Raw genomic sequence first — 18,281 nt, 5'->3', positions numbered from 1 at the left:
TTGAGGTCACAAGTTAGAGGTCGATACATAGCAAAGTTTTTTTAGTTTGACGCATATTTCTATCTTCTCTTATTATGTTTTAGTAGTATATGAGTGAGGCGATCCGATCAGGGGGGGGGGGGTGCTGACCCCCATGTTTTAACATTTAACATAGGTTATAGAGTATCCGGTCAGCGCCCTATGTATTAACATAGGCTATAGATTTCCCTAGAATTAAGGTAATAGGTTTCATAGTGTAAGATGGTAAGTTTCAAAAAATTTTCGGCGCCTCATCTTACCATGTGTTAAGATTCTCTACACCAATCCAATAGATTTCGCAATGTATGAATTAAGATATGTTTTTAAATTGTTCTAAGCCATTTGAGTTTATATTGAAAGTGTCTGAAACTATGGTGAAACCTAACTGAAGCTTCAAAGAAGAAATCAAATTTTTCAGAAAAAAATTAAATTACTGTAAAATGTTATATTACAGTTCCAAAGTTAAACAACATATATATCATTGCATCGTATAAAATTTTACTACAGTTTACAGGTTAAACTTACAAGTTCAATGGCTTAGTATGTATTCTATCACTAAGTACTTCCCTTTTCGGGTAAAAGTAACTGAGGCCTTTTTTTAGTTTGTTCATATGTTCCGACTAAATGGTTGGAGGTTTTGAACTTTAAATTGACAGCTTCGTCTGTATTTAGACATTGATCCATCCCCAGTATCTTCTAGCGTTCTTTTGTTGAGTCCTTTGCTGCTAAATTTAAATTTGTCGCTTTTACTATCGTAGCAGTAATATGTCTTCCTGCACAGGCACAACATTTCAGTACAGCGAAATTCTTTGAATAGACCGGGTTCTCGTTTGTCCTACTTTTTATGGACAGCGCAGCATGTACGTGGGAAGAAATTTTTCTTTGCATCGGCAATAAAGTCATCTCTGCAGACATTTCCTCGGATTTGTAGACATTGAGCTTTGTTCTCAGGTAAAATTCTATCCTCCAAGTTCTCTTCGGCTAATGCCAGATACAGAGAGTTTGTGTCCATCTCCAGTTCCTCGAATTTATTCTCATCGCAATTGGCGTATTGACGAATGAAAAAGCCTTCAATAATTGGTACTCTAAAATTGGACGCGAGAAGTTGACACTATAAAATTGAGTCACGAAATCGAGTCATCAGTGTTTTTTTTTAAATCAAATCAGTGTTTTAGATTTGAAAAGATACTTACAGGCTGCTGGTTCTATGCTCAGCTCCACGGTATTGTCTTCATTTTTTTCCTCTATGTTGACAATCACCTGGACGACAGCATGTACCGTGGTGTTGATGCTCATTTTCTCGAGCATCCCTGTCCACGTGAACAGAAACGTGACAATGGCCCTGAACAAGGTCAAATGTTCTTTGTGGGTCAAGGTTCCGTTTCTTTTATCAGCGCAGTCATTCGACTTCTGGACATTTTGTAAAATTACTTCTTTGAGAGTCTCGTTTGTTATCAGGTTTTCGGGTCGGGAGGCTTTTCCAGGTTGCTGAAATTGAATATGATTTAGTTTCAATGTTTGGTTTACCAAAACCTTTAGGCTTGTGTAATGTGAAGTTGTTTCCTCAACTCACAGTTTCGCCTACATTATCTGGCTCTGCATGATCCCTTTTGCGGCTTTCTGTGGGCTCGTCGTTCATGTTGTCTGTAATTTCGTGGGCTCGGGGTTCCGTGGGAGTGTAGGTGCAGGGGCCTGAATGGACATGTCGCAGAGGGGTATGTGGTTGCCCATATGTCGGCGGAATTGGCGAGACAAAAGCTCGCGGTGGTGCTCGCAAAGGGATTACCGGTGTCGGAGTAGCAAATGATGTCGTCTCTGGTGCTGCTAGTGGTGACGGAGGCACAGGGATGTTAGAAGGCACTGCAAATGGTGATGGAGAACTGGAAGGCACTGAACATGAGTTTTCGGCGCTGGACATTTACTTTGAGTCCGTAAGTTTTTACTAGGTTGGGATGAAAAATGAGAGGTGCAACTAATATTGAGCACAAGATGGTGATGAACTGACTCCAATTTAGCGGTAAAGCTCCCATCGCTTATCAGCACCAATTTAATCGAAACACCAGGATATCTAGATAAGAGTCCACCAAGGAATAGCTTCGACACTTTCCACCCTTTTTAGCCCACCAGGCGACTGTAGCATCTATGCAATAATGACTGCCTAAAGATAAGACGGTTAATTGATAATGAAGGCGTCATACTGATAAGTGGAACTAGACAGTGCACTTCTTATCAGTAAAGCCGCCATTATCAGGGAAACTGTCATTACTTAGTTCTTGAACCAATGCTCATTTCATTTCAAACATTCAATAGCTTCTCAGCTCAGTCATATATTAGAGTCTTTCATCCTTGTCATCATGCTAAGTAGAACTTTTCGGGTAAGGGAAAAAGTACAAGTCCTCGATGCCGTCACTTCCAATCTGGGAAAGTGCTGTAATTTTATCATTAATCAGCGATTGGTGCGTAAAGATTAAATGGTCTGATTGGCCGGGAAGTGCCATCTTTAGTGGCCCAGAAGACAGAAAAGAAAACGCAACAGCATGGAATATAAGAAAATTCCACGAACACAATGATACTTGTGTCATCAGCAGAAGACGGAATTCGAGAAAAGATAGAATATCGTTCAACCCCAGACGGCTGCACAGGGACTCGATGGTCTTTTTTGAACATGCTGGGAGTGTCAAAAAAGGGATTGTCATCATCAACGACCCTTTAGGGTCCCAGTGCACAGTTCTTTTGGTCGACATACCTCGGGATACTGCGGGGAATGGACCATCATGCAGTGGCAATTTATACGTTAGGTACTCCCGAGTTGAGAAACGAGTCACAAGGCGAGTCAAGGAAACGAGTCGCCAGAGAATCACTGCCAGACGATTTCATAAAATTCATGATTACGGATGCTGAGAAATCTAGACCCGAACAAAAACACTTAGAGCCCAAGGCCAAAAAAAAACAAACAAGGAGGAAAAACCGCCGGAAGATATTTTGAGTCGCCTTGATTATTTTGAGTTGCCAGAAAGTGACATTCCTTTGAAGTTTGCTCCATGCATCAACGGTGCAATACAGGTGAAATTATCTAGTAACTAATCAAATGTAAAACTAATCTACTAATTAATCACATCCAACTATCCTTATATTGTGTATGATCATCGATTTCATCTGATATCCTGAAAATTGCATTTCCGGATGCAACTGATTCTTATTTTTATCGGTTTTTAATTTACCGTATTCTATTTATATACCGTATTCTATTTTGTGATTTTAGCTAGGTAGTTTTACCGTATTCTATTCATACACCGTATTCTATTTTGTGATTTTAGCTAAGATCGACTATCTTGCGCGCCGGAGAAAAGTTTCGTTTTGATTATTTGAAAATCGATTATTCGAAGAAACGAGCATTTGCTAGAATGAGTTCCATCGAAAATGCGGATGTCACCCTAAGAATGCCTTCTGTATTGGCCGAGCTTGCTGAAGAAGATTTTTTTCGTGGTCAAGTGGGTTAGGCACATCTCTCTTAACACGAGGGTCATGCGTTCGAATCACGCTTCGGTCACGGCTGGAGGGGTCCCAGTGTCATCCGCCTCCTCAAGGTGGGACCGGCTGCGGCAAAATGGATGACATCTCCCCCTCCCCCACGGTTGGTCCTGCACTGAGCAGGCCGGGGGCTAATTAAAAAAAAAAAAAAAAGAAGATTTTTTGGTATGTGGCTGTTTATTTCAATTTCGTTTTTTTTCCAAAAACAATTATGATTTATTCTTTTCTCTTGTGCTTCGTTTTAGAACGTTTTAGCTGCGATCTGAGTGATATTACTCACCCAATTGGATAAATTTTTGCGATATTTTTGGGCAATAAAAAGATGCGTTGGTTTGATGAGGAAAAAAAACAGGGCAAACTTTCATTTTAAATGCGAGTTTACTTCATAAGTTTGTTCAATTTGTTCCTTTTGCAGGAATTGAGATTGATGGCAGGAATTGGGATCGAAGTTGGGTTACAGGATTCGGGATCGAAGTTTGGTTACAGGAATCGGGATCGAAGCTTGGTTACAGGAATCGGGATCGAACTTGGTTTACAGGAATTGGGATCGAAATTGGGTTACAGGAATTGGGATCGAAGTTGGTCAGATCGAAGTTGAGATCGAAATGAGACTGGTAGACGTCATGTATTGTTGGTGAACCGTTGTTGGTGAACACCTGTAGTAAATAAAAGATATAAATTAAAACGTTACCACATTAAAAACATTTATGTAAATAGAATCCGCAAACAAAATGCGGATTCCACTTACAATTTGCGGATTCCACTTACAATTTGCTAATTCAACTTACAATTTGCGGATTCCACCTACAATTTGCGGATTCCACTTACAGTTGCGGATTCCGCAACAGCTCAATTTAACGATACAAATGTTTTATCATTTGTTTGTGGATTCCACAAACTGTTCTGGATTCCACAAATACTGTTGCGGATTCCGCAAATTCGCATATTTTTGAAGCGATTTTGAGCGGTACAATTATTTAGGTATTTGTTTGTGGAATCCAAAACAGCATAGAAGAGCAACGAAAAGTAGCAATGTTGCGGATTCCGCCACAAAACTGATTTTGGCCTGTTGCGGATTCCGCTTACAATGCAGAGAATGCTCAGTTTGGCCTCGTAATGTTGCTTTGCGGCCACCTGGAGGATTGACAGCAAATTTTTGTCGCTTAATTTCTTCATCATCGAACTAAAAATCGAACTTTTTGAGCGAATCGAACTACTTTTTCATTCTAATTTCCATAACTACAGCGCTCATTGTTCTTTCATGAATAGTCAAAATGAAGAAGTTCCGGAAGCAAGTGTTCCTAGCAATCGGTTTCAGACTCAAAGCACATCGCTGAAAAAACAAAAAGAGGGCAATAAATTATGATTTTGTGACAAAAATGTTTCAAACATGAAAACTAGTCGTCTCTTTTTTTTTTCTGATTATGAAAAACTGAGGTCCTATGTACAATAAAAACTCCTGTTTACAATAGTGACACCCAAAGTTAGCATTATGTTGGAACATTCAAAATTTGAGGGTTTGCCATCATATCGCTCCTTGTGTTTTTTCCATAACCACCTGTTGTTACATAAAAACTTGAATTCAGTTCTTTTCGCATATGTTCACATACTTACTAACTTCCAATCGGGTTTTCCAAAGACTATCAGCAAACATGCCAAAATAACATAATTTTTTGGACAGTCTTAATTTTGGTGCTACTGAGAGCCAAAGGGGCCATTGTTGATTTGAGGAATCAGTTAAGCAAACACCATTATTTGACAAATTGAAAGTAACTTCATGTTCATCACAAGAAAAGTGAGGGGAAGAAGCTTCAACTAGACTTTTTATCTGAGTTCGCAAAACGAGGGGGGCGATCAATCGAATATTCTTCAATTATTTTTCCGGTTTTTCGAGAACTTCTCTTACTTGAGCACTGAAATGGAGAATACAGAGCGATGGATTCATAGGGATATTTTCGAATCTTAAATTAGTGCACAGAAAATTTTCCAGTTGGAAGAACGTGACTTCCCGTTATTTTTCCATTTGGAGAACGATTTAAGTACCTAACAACAGAGTGCCGCTCGGAAACAGCAGTATCAATGTAGAGCGCAAAAAGCTCTCAAAACATTTGAATTTTCTGGAGACACTATCGATTTTTCATGTAAGCCGTGAAAAGATATTTGGGCTAGTTGTCTTGAACAAAATTGCAAAAGCGACGACTCAGTTTCTCGCCCTTGGGCGAATCAGCATGTGGCTGTTTGGGTTCTGCAGGACAAGGGAACAATTAGTTGAACTTTAATCAGCAGACCAAAGGAAGAAGAGGAAAAAAGAGTTCGGTTTAAAAAGCGAATTTTAGGGGAATAGTAGTTAATGTGAATGCTAGGACCTGGTTTTGGTAGACTTTTTTGACGCTCGCGTCAATATCTCGAGGAAAAAGACATTCAGTTAGGATTGAAAGTTCGAGCTGGTTAGAGCCTGGAACTACTCACGAAATAAATTCGATAAATATGTCAAAATTGCGGATTTTTGGTCGTAGTTGTGAGTGTGTATCATAGGATTTTTTCGAAGTCCGGGTCATATTTTCGAAGCCCGGGTCATTTTTTCGATAAGAAAAAAAAGTAAATTAGTTCGGGATAAAAACTCAAGCTGGTTTGAGCCTAGAGGTACTCGAGAAGTTGCTACAATCCAGTTGTTATCAAAAGAAAGGATTTCGGCTGGTTGTAGTGAGTATCCTAGTACCCGGTTTTTGAAGATTTATTCGACAATACATCAAAAATAGATGATAACAGATCTAAAAAGGCTAGTTAACGATTGCAAAACATTTTCTAGTAAGTGTTGTAATAAAAGTAAAAAAAAAAACATTTAATATACCAATGTTGAACATCGAAGCATCTAAAATTTAGCTTTCGGTTTTTATCAAATCAATACTTTCAAATCTGGTTGCGTGACATCACCAATTTTGTGAAATATGTCCGCTCCTTGCTTTTTTATCTGCTCCTTGCAAGTTTTGTGTAATATATCCGCTCCTTGCAACTGTGGGTCTATTTTCCCGCTCCTCGCAACTTTTTGTGAAATATGACCGAGTTCTCCAAGAAAAAAAAATTCATTCCATTTGGGTTTAATTGGTTCCAGGTTGTCAGCATATACATCAAGCACATAGAAGAATTTTTGTAATCCACAGTACATCAATTCCACTCACTTTGGGAAATCGATATTAGTATTTTTTTATATATTTCTGAAAGTTTTTTTTTCTTTTTCGTTTAAAAACATTCCGACAACCTGAAACTAATCCATCCCAGGATAACAAAAAAGTATATCACACCGAAAAACAAAATCGCCCGAATAATTTTGGCTATCAGTAAAGTTATTAATCCAAATATTTGATAAATTTCGAGCAAATTTTTAGATGTGGGGGTTGCAAAAAAAGCTTAAATTAAAAAGTTTCTTTGTTTCTCTACAAAGAATAACCGGCTCCATGTTCAAATAGACTACGCCTACTTCCTACTACTGCTGCTGTCTAATTTCCGTTTTTTGAAGAAAAAAACGACGTTTGATTTGAATAGATTTTTTGACATCTTCAATTATTTCATGAATTGCAACGAAACGTAACAAAAGTAATTGGTCATTTCTTTTCATGAGTAAGAAATAAAGCATTTCCAAACATAGAACAAAAAAGTAAATGAGATTATCCATATAGGTTTTCTGTCTAGTGTTGGCACTTTCGTTGGGTACGGGTAGCGCAATGCCACTAAGTTTTTCAAGAGGTCGTTAGTTTAAGGTTAATTGACCTGCCTTTGTCATTAATTAGTTGCGACAGAATATTTGATGAAACTTCTTGACTGTTTGAGTTTAACCTGATCCACACATGTATGTTGAAGGTTTTGTTTTGGAATTGAAACTAAATTGTACAGAATATATTGTGAACTTAGATGTTTCTATAATCTGAATCACTTGAATAATTTTAGCAGAAGTGTTTTCCATTATCAGCATAGATCTCTGTATCTACATTTTAAGTAATATTTTGAGGGAGTTTTAACCCAATTTGGATTTCATTGTTGTGCTTTTCAAATCAAAGCGCACTATCTATTATCAATTTTGTTCCATTTTCCTTCGCTCAGTAGAATGACATATTTTCAGAGTGAGTTTGTTGCTCGAGTAAAAAATCAGCCAGAATTCTTTCGATCGATCGATAGCAAGCTAAAGAATCTCCACTGTTTTGTCAGGAGTGTAATGTGCCAAACGCCAAACAGTAAGTATTGCTCTGAGTTTAATTTTTAAAGTTTTTTTCAGGTATTGTTAATTAGTAATTTTATTTTGTACTTTTTGTGGTTAGTGTTTTTATTTTTGACCAGCATGAAATAATGTATTATGACTCGAAACTGTCCTATTGTGTACTAGTAAACTGGTTAAAATAGAGGAAAAGTAAAAGCCTGACCTTCTACTACAATTTTCGGAAGTTCAATTTTGTCAATCTCAAAAAAGGTCGATCTAACTTTCGAAAGTTTTTTTTGAACATCCCCACTCGAAAATTTTTGGTCCATGAAATAAGTTCTGCTATCTTTCGATTTTTTTTTATAAAGAGCAGTCACAACATTTAACGCTTTAGCCTGATTCGCGCAGTCTTGTTTAGTTTAGGTTTCTGTTAGAATAATGATGATCAATCACACAGATGAATTTGCATCCATAGCGTAGATTTAGATTCTTTGATAGTCTGATTGACAAAAATTGGGGGACTGTCAAAAATTGCTTTTATAGTGTTTTTGCGTGACTTTTTATTGTTATTTTGGCCTCATTTTTTTGGTTTGTTTTCTTGCGTTTTTTCAAATACTATCCGAATTAATCATAAGGTTTTTTTGGTTAGTTTTTTTACAGACTCCATTGCGCTCAAGTTGTCACTGCTGCATCTAATCAATTATTTAATTTTTTTTTCAATTTTGATTCGTTTTGTCCCCTCATCAGCTGGGGTTGAAAGTTTTTTTGGTTCAATGAGCCAAAGTTGCGCTCACAATCATCACAAAACAGGCTTTATCTCTAAGTTTCTTAGATGTTAATTAGATTTTCAAAGGTTTTACAAATTTTTTGGTGCGATGGAAAAGATATTACTTTTGCATAAACGATTTTATTCATTATTTGTGTACAGTAATTGATTCAATTCAAATTGAAAAGGGTGGAACATAAACGTAACTTTTATTTTGAATCAACTTTGTTCTTGTTAAAAACCTCCACGACTTTAATGTTTATGTTTCGAAAGCCTCAAGTTATTTTAAATCTCAATAGAATAAGTTTATAGGTATTTTTCTGCATATGTTTAATTCCTGACTATTACTGGTTTTTAGGTCGTATCGTTATTTGTTTTTGTTTATTTTTCTATTTTGATTTTCCTGTAACAAAAATGGTAATGGCTTAAAAAAAACTATGCCTCACCTTCTGATTGAATGCCGATTTGATTTTCAAGTGTCAATGAACCTAGTGAACACTCTTATATAGGTCTTGATGATTCTTTGTTTATAGTGGCAATTATTAGTAATAGTAATTAAAAGATAGTTTTTTTTTACTTGTAGTGGTAAATTCCAATATCGGACAGCAAAAGTGTAAAGGTCACAAAAATTCTCATCGACTTCTATTTTCACAGTTGATTTAAAATCTTAAAAATTTCGCTTCCGATCCAGTTTTCTGGAATTGGGTTAATTTTATCGAAAACAGTCAATTTGATCTTGTTCGTGAAATTCAAAGAGCTTTAACGTCATGCTTTTTTTGAAAACCGAGAGTTAACGTTTCCCAAACAACAGGTCATTATTTTTTTTTCTGTTTTCTTGCGTTCATTGACTCTTGTCTTACCGTATGTTGGATATGTTTTAAAATTATACAGTCAAGTTAATAATAACCTTTGATTTATCCTTTTCAAATTGGCTTAGTTTTATTTTTAAGAAATGTCAATCATAAAGTTTTCTTGAAATGGAAAAATTGTTCAAAAGGTGTAAATTTCTTTAAAAGCTCGCGCGTTGTTTGGTTTGCTTTAGTTTAGTGAAACATTTTAAGTATGTATTTGTATATTTAGGTTAACTTAAATAAAAACTTATGAGGGGCAGTTTTGTAAAGGCAGTGTCGACCTTTGGTTTAAATCGACCAAATTGATTTCGGAATTTTCCGGAAACCATATAATGAACCTATCTTTTCTGCATTTTTGCTAAAAATTTCTGCGGGGAATTTCCCCTTAAATTTAGTGTATATTGGCGTTCAAGGCTCCTTCAGAAAAAATTTGGTGTTGGCCAACCAAAAATGGATGCCGTATAACAGTCTTAAAAAAGGAAGACGGTGAATGTCAAGATGGCGGGTCTGATACAGACAGTGAACTTAATAGGCAATTACGAGAGAAAGTAAAGCAAACAAATCAGAAGCAAGGCACCCCATTAGAAGAAAATTATTAGCAGAATATTTAATCACAATTTATTACAGCAAATAGTCTTGTTTTTGTTCGATTTAAAGGGAAACTGGTTTTGAAACAGTTATTCGGTTAAGGCCTTATTCGTTCAAGTACCCGCCAAAATGGCTTCTTTTTGTTTGTTCTGCTCGTCATTAAGTTCACTGTCTAGTTCAGACCCGTCGCCTTGCCATTCACCGGGAAGACTTTGGAAAACTCTGGCAACCCGAATTGAGAGTGTCAAAATGCATGTTTTTTCGTTGTAGCGACTGTGACCTAGGGGCTAATGTTTGGCATTTGGCAGTAATGCGGGCAATCACGTTCTGATTGGCATGGTGTTTTTGTTTGAGAGGAAACGATCTTAAAATCAGCAGTAGTTGACTTCATTTTAGAAGTTTAGTTTTTTGCTTGTGTGTTTTTTAGCAATTTTGCCTCTGTGTTACAGGCTAGTGTGATCTTGAGAGTGTCTATTTGTACATTTGTTGCTGTTTAATTCTCGTCTCAAGATGAATTCCATTGGAGAAGTGTCCGCCTACCGGTCAGGGAACTTTCTATCCGGCAATCCGACTAGCACTCTGTAAGTTCATTATAATCACGCTTTTTATTTTGGGGGTTTCCGCCCCCCCCCCATTAAGATGCCTGAAATGAAACTCAAATATACCTTCTTTTCTACGTGAAATGTACGAATAAAAATGGTATTTTAATTAATGCTTTTTCCTTTAATTATTCCCGGAATCCGTTAAAGTGCGCTTGCGTTAACTTATGAAAGCGTGAAAAATTCCGAGGCTGATGCAAATTGCGTACTTTTTAATCGTGTTATTTTCAACAAATTAAATATACCTGCCTTAACTTCAGTAATATTTTTATTCTTTTCCCTCGATTTAACATTAACAACTGATAACAAATCAACCTTTTATATCTTACGTTAACCATGCCGAAGTTAGATAAAAATTATTGAGAATAGATTTTATTGAATCTGACGTATGTTTCCGACTTTCCAAATTTGTAAAATTTTGTAGCCGCTGAAATTTTAGGACCTTTAATATTTGAACTTAATTTCTGTAATACTTTAATATAGTACTGCAATGGTTGTATTGTAAAAGTTTTTAATGTTGGACCATTTTTAAATTTCATTATGTTAATTAACAACGGCTGTTAAAACGCGACCTAATAGCTTCCTTTGGAATAAGTTTTTATATAGCAAGTAGGAAGCACTCGGTTGTAATAGGGTTTTTCAAATCAAGTGTGTTGCGTAATTTCCTAACTAGGTAGCTTCCTCTCTCACGAGAATTTCCAACTGAGATCTGTTAACATATACATCTTGCTTTAATCCCTACTTGCTGCATGCTTTGTCTTACCTACTTATTTCCTTGAAATAGTTTAATCTTACCTTCTGGCTTCATTAGAACTGAGTAGGCCTTTTTCTTATACCATAACATGTACGTGTCGACCAGGGGTGCTGAACAGCACCTAAACGACATTAATGTCACAAAAAGTAATATTTCATCACCCATTACTGGTTTGCAGTTAGACATTGACTTTGGATTTGAACTGTACGCATTTGTGGATACAATTACCAGGTACGTGCATTCTTTCAGGAGATTCTAGTTTATGTTGTGAATCAACAGAGCGAATGGCAGAAAACCGTCTGTCAAATAAAAACATTCAATGGCTTTAGCCTCTTGTTTAGATTGAAAGTTTCAAGATCTTAGTTTAATGCGGTTGTTTTTCTTGGTTTTTGGTTATTCGCTCTTGGATCTCTGTTTTTCTACATTTTCGTGAATCTTTTGTGCGAGTATTTTTTGTTCGATAAGTTAGCTCAAATGCAACAGAAGAGCTGGTGACTGTCTAAGTAACACAGAATGTTTAGACTTGAGAAGCCACCCCTTTGGGTGGGGGAAGGTTGTTGAAGTTAATCTGCAATAATAAGACAGCAAAAGCTAAAACTGGTGAAAAAAATAAACATTGTGAAATTGGGTCTTATTGTTATTCTTTTTCATCTCATCTGCTCCCCTTGAGGTAAATTATTTAAGCAAAAAAAACAGATTTTTCCTCGAGAGGTTTTTGTGAACATGTATTTCGAATTCAAGTTTTGACTAACGAACTTTCAATTTGCTAGCACGATTATCTACGAGCTTGTTGGTTGTTTTGATATCTTTTGCTCATTTGCCCTTGCGATTGGCAAACGTATTGCAACTGGGTACTAGATTTTTTTCCGTTGAAAAGTTTGTTCACAGAATTCATCAGATTGCTTTTTTGTATTATCAAGTTTCCGTTACTACTTTGCACGCATAGTGTAGACAAAGTTGTGCGTTCGTGTCCCGCCATTAGCCCTAGATTTTAAAATTGAAAGATTTCTTTTTGGAAAATTTTAGTTGTGCTATCATTTGTCTGCTTTTTGTAGGCTAACTTTCTACCGCGTCTTCTGATTTAAACAATGTTTACTATAATTAAAACTGATTTCTGTTTACTTTCGTAATGGTTCGGGTAATTGAATTCCACGAAAGTTCGCCCAAATGTTTGAAAAATTGTTTTCCTTGATTTATGAATTGAGGTGATTTTTTTCATGTGTCAATACACGTAGTGAAGATAATTAAATCGGTCGTGATATTTATATGAGTTGGTGTTTTTTGCGACATCCAGTTTTGGCCGACCGAACCTAAAGTATACACTGATTTTGAGGGGGAGCGCACCGGAAAAACGCAATTTTTTTTGTCAAAGCCTCACAAAAAGTGCCCTAAAAGGTTTTTTCGGCCTGTTTTTTCTAAACATTAAGCTGGCGCTTAATTTTTTTAAAACAAAGTAGGGTCTTCTTATTGTGTCTCGAACGAACTCAGAAAGTTAATGGTCCTATGACTAAAAAAGAAACAAAGTTTTTGAAAATAAGTTTGACAATCATATTAAAACTTTTTGACAATCATAGTTATGTAAAACCAGCAATATTTAAGTTATATTGAGTTGATGAGAGTAGTTCATACTCTTACATAGGTCGTGATGTTTTTTTTTCGTTTTCTTTTCAGAAAAAATTTTAAAATTTGTTCAGGCTCAAATTTACTTTTTCGGTTTGACTTGATTTTATTTGAAGTTAAACTGACTTCCTTTGTTGATAGGAAGGTAAACTTTTTTTATCGAACAACAAAAGTGTAAAGGTCACAAGAACGTGATTGATTTCTAGTTACGCTAGCGATTAGCAAGCGCTATCATTTCGAAAATGGAATGTAATTTTCATATTTCCCTGCGTAATTAAAGATTTACCTGCTGATCTAATTTTCTCAAATTAGGTTGCTTTTATCAAAAAAAATACCAATCATAACTTGTTCTAGAAATTCAAAGAGCTTTAACGCCATCTATTTTTTTTTCGAAATTCGAAAGTTCAGTATTTTTTCTTCTTTTTAGATGCGTTCATTGATTTTTCCAACTATCTGTTGGCTATGTTTTGTTGTGGGAATATAGTCACCAATACAAGGTTCTGAAAAATTAAACAAGAAAATCCGAAACCGAATTTCATTCCCGCTCAAATATCAAATGTTAGTCGACACTTGAAAATCGGTACTCAACAAAAAATCGAATCTGGTATTTGGTCGAAGCCACCTCAATAGTACGTATACGTAAGATTGGTCGTATATTCAGATTTATTTTTACTGCCAGTCCTGCTTTGAGTGAAAAAAAAAAAACTAATGTACTTGTTTTAAACGAGTCTTGCTAAAACATCTGTTTCGTTACAAACGCTAACGTTTTAATATATGTGTATGCTAGCACTTTTTAAAGCTATCTTTTTTGCATTGCAATCCTATCCAAACAAAGTCAAGTGTTATCCTTACCGGTAATGTTATTTGCACTGTTTTGAAATAAATTTGTGTTGTTCAGTACTCAAAAGTACATCTATTTGACATCAATTTTCATCGTTGGTCGATATATTTTTTCACTCCCCTCTCAAAATGGTGCGTCGTTGAACGAAATTCTGTTTATATCCAGTTTTTCCATATTTCTATATTTACATCGATTCATGCATTAATACCCCTCAGTGTATTGATTTGAATGAAGCTTTTAAAAAATTATATCACTTATTGCCCGTATAAGGGTTTTGTTTTATTTATACCAGTTTAGTCTTTGTGTATTGCACAAAAGAGGATGAAAGGTGGACGTATGGCGGGTCTTGAAAAATCGCCATCCCCGATATGATGGCTGATGTGACGTTTCCTCAAATTGGTCTTAAGTTGACTTTGGGATATCCACTCAAACGTGACTTGTCTCGTAGTTTAGCTAATTGCTGAAACATCTGCTGTGTCATGCAATCGATTTATGAGTTTAAAATCTCCATTCAAAACGAAGAGAGTTTTCTTGTTTCCTTTAAACTTATGTTGAGTCAGAGAAATTGTTGGTTGTTTTAATGCCTCAATAACAAAAGAAAAAAATGAAAGTTCCCAGAAGAGAATAAAATCATTGAACGTATCAATTCATATACAACATTATACTCGAGCCATAAACTTTGTTATTACATATCTATTATTCGGAAATTTAATTACTGACGTGAAAATAGCGTTCTTTCATACCAGAATCAATCTTGTTAAGACCATCATTTGAATGCCAGAATCATTAATTTATCTTTTCTGAACGGATAGCGACTGAAGCTGGAGATATTTTACCCTGCGTGTTTTGACCTAATTGTTTAAAATCACAGCCCATGGTTGTAATATGAAATCATGCCTACAGACAGCGAGACATTGACCATCTCAAACAAGTCTGTAAAAACAGGCGCCGTTGGCACCATGAAACGAAAGTTGTGGTGGAACTCGTACCAAAATCTGGACAAAACATCCAGCCCATCCAGCTCCAAAATAACCCAACCTAGTGTATCAAGCTTCAGTTTGAGTGATACTTTCGAAGAAAACAAAATTCAAAGAAGCGAATCTGCGACAGAATCTTATGGTCAATGTGATAACAGTCAAAGTGGGGACTTCAACGGGTTCCAATCCGGAGCAAATATCTTTCATAATTTGTCCCCTGAGTCAGATTTAAGTGTTGAATCAGGAATGGTTAGTGTTGGACCATCTAACTTTTTCTCGAATGGAGCCTCCCATATATCATCCATGTTCCGGATGTCCAACGTATCTATGCCTGATTCTTCCCATGTTGTTTCCGATATGTCAATTTTCATGAGAGGAGTTTTGAAGAAGAAACGGTTAGTAATGCTATTAAGCTACAAAATTTGTCCTTAACTCTCAGTTCACGTCTTTGCATTTTCATCAAATACTATCAAACAATATAGAATTGACTAAAATAAATATTCCAGCTGGTGACTACCGAACGTTATTCGCGTTTCTTGGGATCTTAACATTTTTTCGTTGACTGAGTTTAATCAAAATGCAAGATTCTCGGCATTACATGACACAAGAATCAAAGAATTACTTGAACATCTCTTTGTTTCAGTTTTTACTAAGCGGCGTTTTGAAATTTTTATTGAGGTGGTTTAATCGAAGTGTTAGTAAAATTGTTTTAAACATGGCTGCGCTAATGTTTTAATCAAAATGCAAGATTCTCGGCATTACATGACACAAGAATCAAAGAATTACTTGAACATCTCTTTGTTTCAGTTTTTACTAAGCGGCGTTTTGAAATTTTTATTGAGGTGGTTTAATCGAAGTGTTAGTAAAATTGTTTTAAACATGGCTGCGCTAATGTTTTAGTGTTCATGAAAGCACTTTGAAAAGAAGTCCATAGCCTTGTCATTGATGTGGAACTAGACGAAAAAATGGGCAGTATTTTATAATCGTTCTCTTTAGGCTTATGTGACTGTAGGCTAGTTGACGTTTCAAAACACCTTTAAGAATTGAAAATAAGTAATCAAATTAATCTTTTTTTTCTCAATTATTGAGTTCAGATAAAGAAAAATTAGAGAAATTTTTGAACTTTCTTTTGCAGAATGTGATTCAAGTTCGCTACGAAGTTTATCTTAACTCTCAGTTCACGTTTTTGCATTTTGATCAAATACTATCAAATAATATAGAATTGACTAAAATAAATATTCCAGCTGGTGACTACCGAACGTTATTCGCGTTTCTTGGGATCTTAACATTTTTTCGTTGACTGAGTTTAATCAAAATGCAAGATTCTCGGCATTACATGACACAAGAAGCAAAGAATTACTTAAACATCTCTTTATTTCAGTTTTTACTAAGCGGCGTTTTGAAATTATTATTGAGGTGCTTTAATCGAAGTTTTAGTAAAATTATTTTAAACATGGCTGCGGTAATGTTTAATGTGTTCATGAAAGCACTTTGAAAAGAAGTCTATAGCCTTGTCATGTGGAACTAGACGAAAAAATGGGCATTATTTTATAATCGTTCTCTCTAGGCTTATGTGGCTGTAGGCTAGTTAACATTTCAAAACACCTTTAAGAATTGAAAATAAATAATCAAATTGATCTTTTTTTCTCAATTATTGAGTTCAGATAAAGAAAAATTAGAGAATTTTTTGAACTTTGTTTTGCAGAATGTGATTCAAGTTATCTACTAAATTTATCTTAACTCTCAGTTCACGTTTTTGCATTTTGATCAAATACTATCAAATATTATAGAATTGACTAAAATAAATATTCCAGCTGGTGACTACCGAACGTTATTCGCGTTTCTTGGGATCTTAACATTTTTTCGTTGACTGAGTTTAATCAAAATGCAAGATTCTCGGCATTACATGAGACAAGAAGCAAAGAAATACTTGAACATCTCTTTATTTCAGTTTGTACTAAGCGGCGTTTTGAAATTTTTATTGAGGTGGTTTAATCGAAGTGTTAGTAAAATTGTTTTAAACATGGCTGCGTTAATGTTTCAGTGTTCATGAAAGTACTTTGAAAAGAAGTCTATAGCCTTGTCATATGGAACTAGCCGAAAAAATGGGCAATATTTTATAATCGTTCTCTTTAGGCTAATGTGGGTGTAGGCTAGTTGACGTTTCAAAACACCTTTAAGAATTGAAAATAAATAATCAAATTGATCTTTTTTTTTCTCAATTATTGAGTTCAGATAAAGAAAAAGTAGAGAAAATCTCACTAGTGATAATTCTTATTGAAGCCCTTTTTTGTGGTTTGAACTGCAAGAAAATTTTCCGGTAACCTCTGTCCCGTGACTTTTATGATGATGATTCATTGTTGTCATTTGCTTTGATAGAATCCAATCACCGCCTTAATTGAAACCAACAGTTGGGATAGATAATTGATTATATTAAAGAAAGAACTCCAGGTTATGGCCCCAGAGGCTTTCTTCTATTCCACAGACTAGTGAGAAAAAGCAGGAAGGGCGTTTTCGAAGAGGAATCTACTGTATTAAGAGATTTTGGGGACAGGTAAACAGTATACTGGACTTGAGAAGACACTGTTCTCTGCTTCAATTGTGACTAGTGTTTGTGATTAATTACGCATCCGTAGCTGAGTGGTTAGTGCGTGAGATTCATAATCTCTAGGTCGCAGATCAAATGCGATACTTTGCTGAATCTTTACTAATTTGAGACTTATTTGCCTTTTTTAGAGCTGCTTTTTGTCGTATTCTCGCTAGTGTTTGCAAAGTGCAGACTCGCCTCTGTGTTATTTTTTTAATTTATTTATTCATCATGAGCAATCTAACACTCGATAACAAAATTTACAATTTGCAGTTTTCATGATAGGACAGCCAGAAAGCCGTGAGGCTTGTTGATGGCTACCTCGTAAAAAGTAAATATCAATGACATCATATCAAATCAAAATAGCTAAATGAAATAAAGATCAAACAAGAGGCCTTTTTAGGACAAATTAGATTAAGCGCACACAATTTTTATTCAATTTAATTCTTTCAAAATTAAGCCAGTAGAATAGAGTGGACACGATCATATGTTTACTAGAGTATGAACTGGTTCAAAAAAATTATTCAGTTACCATGAGAAAGACAAGTGGGTCCAGCTATTTAAAGTCGGTAATCCAGTCGTCATATTTTTTCTAACTTTCCTTCCTTGAGTCCACTGCCTGGTCCCTTCGACGAGAGGTGTTCCAGGTTTAACCGAGGACTCAGGGAAGTTAGAAACGGCTAGATGGAGTCTAACGATACAACTCATTAATCAAGCAGTTATTACCTATAATATACGAATCTAGTATTAAATGGCAGAATGCATTTTTGGCATAATTTGATTTCAAAAAAAGTTTGGATAACTAAGCTCCAATTGGATAAAACGTTCATCAATTTAATAACACGAGGGGAAAATTCGAGTTTGCCTCGCATTGCTGGCAAATTACAAACAATTTTTGCAGATGACCTTGTGGAATAAAAGCTTGTTTTACATTTACGCATCGAATCTTCATTCACA

At 35.6% G+C, this 18,281-nt stretch overlaps 1 protein-coding gene across 4 annotated transcripts in view; it reads left to right on the top strand.

Annotated features, from left to right (window-relative positions):
• The first annotated feature begins 7,664 nt into the window (after positions 1-7,664).
• The window catches only part of LOC134845319 (AP-3 complex subunit beta-1-like), a 46,192-nt gene continuing 35,575 nt past the window's right edge, over positions 7,665-18,281 (top strand). For 2 of the 4 annotated variants that reach the window (XM_063862303.1, XM_063862302.1), the window contains exons 1-2: positions 7,665-7,778; positions 10,396-10,527. In XM_063862303.1, coding sequence (XP_063718373.1) covers positions 10,457-10,527 — 71 coding nt within the window. In that variant the 5' untranslated portion in view covers positions 7,665-7,778; positions 10,396-10,456. Of the gene's footprint in view, positions 7,779-10,395; positions 10,528-11,477; positions 11,531-13,817; positions 15,133-18,281 lie in introns of those variants that run through there. The other 2 variants (XM_063862304.1, XM_063862300.1) reach the window with 2 other exon arrangements.

The sequence above is a fragment of the Symsagittifera roscoffensis genome, chromosome 4, assembly GCF_963678635.1.
Source record: "Symsagittifera roscoffensis chromosome 4, txSymRosc1.1, whole genome shotgun sequence".
Lineage (NCBI taxonomy): Eukaryota > Metazoa > Xenacoelomorpha > Acoela > Convolutidae > Symsagittifera > Symsagittifera roscoffensis.
This window is presented reverse-complemented; position numbering and strand designations above follow the sequence as displayed.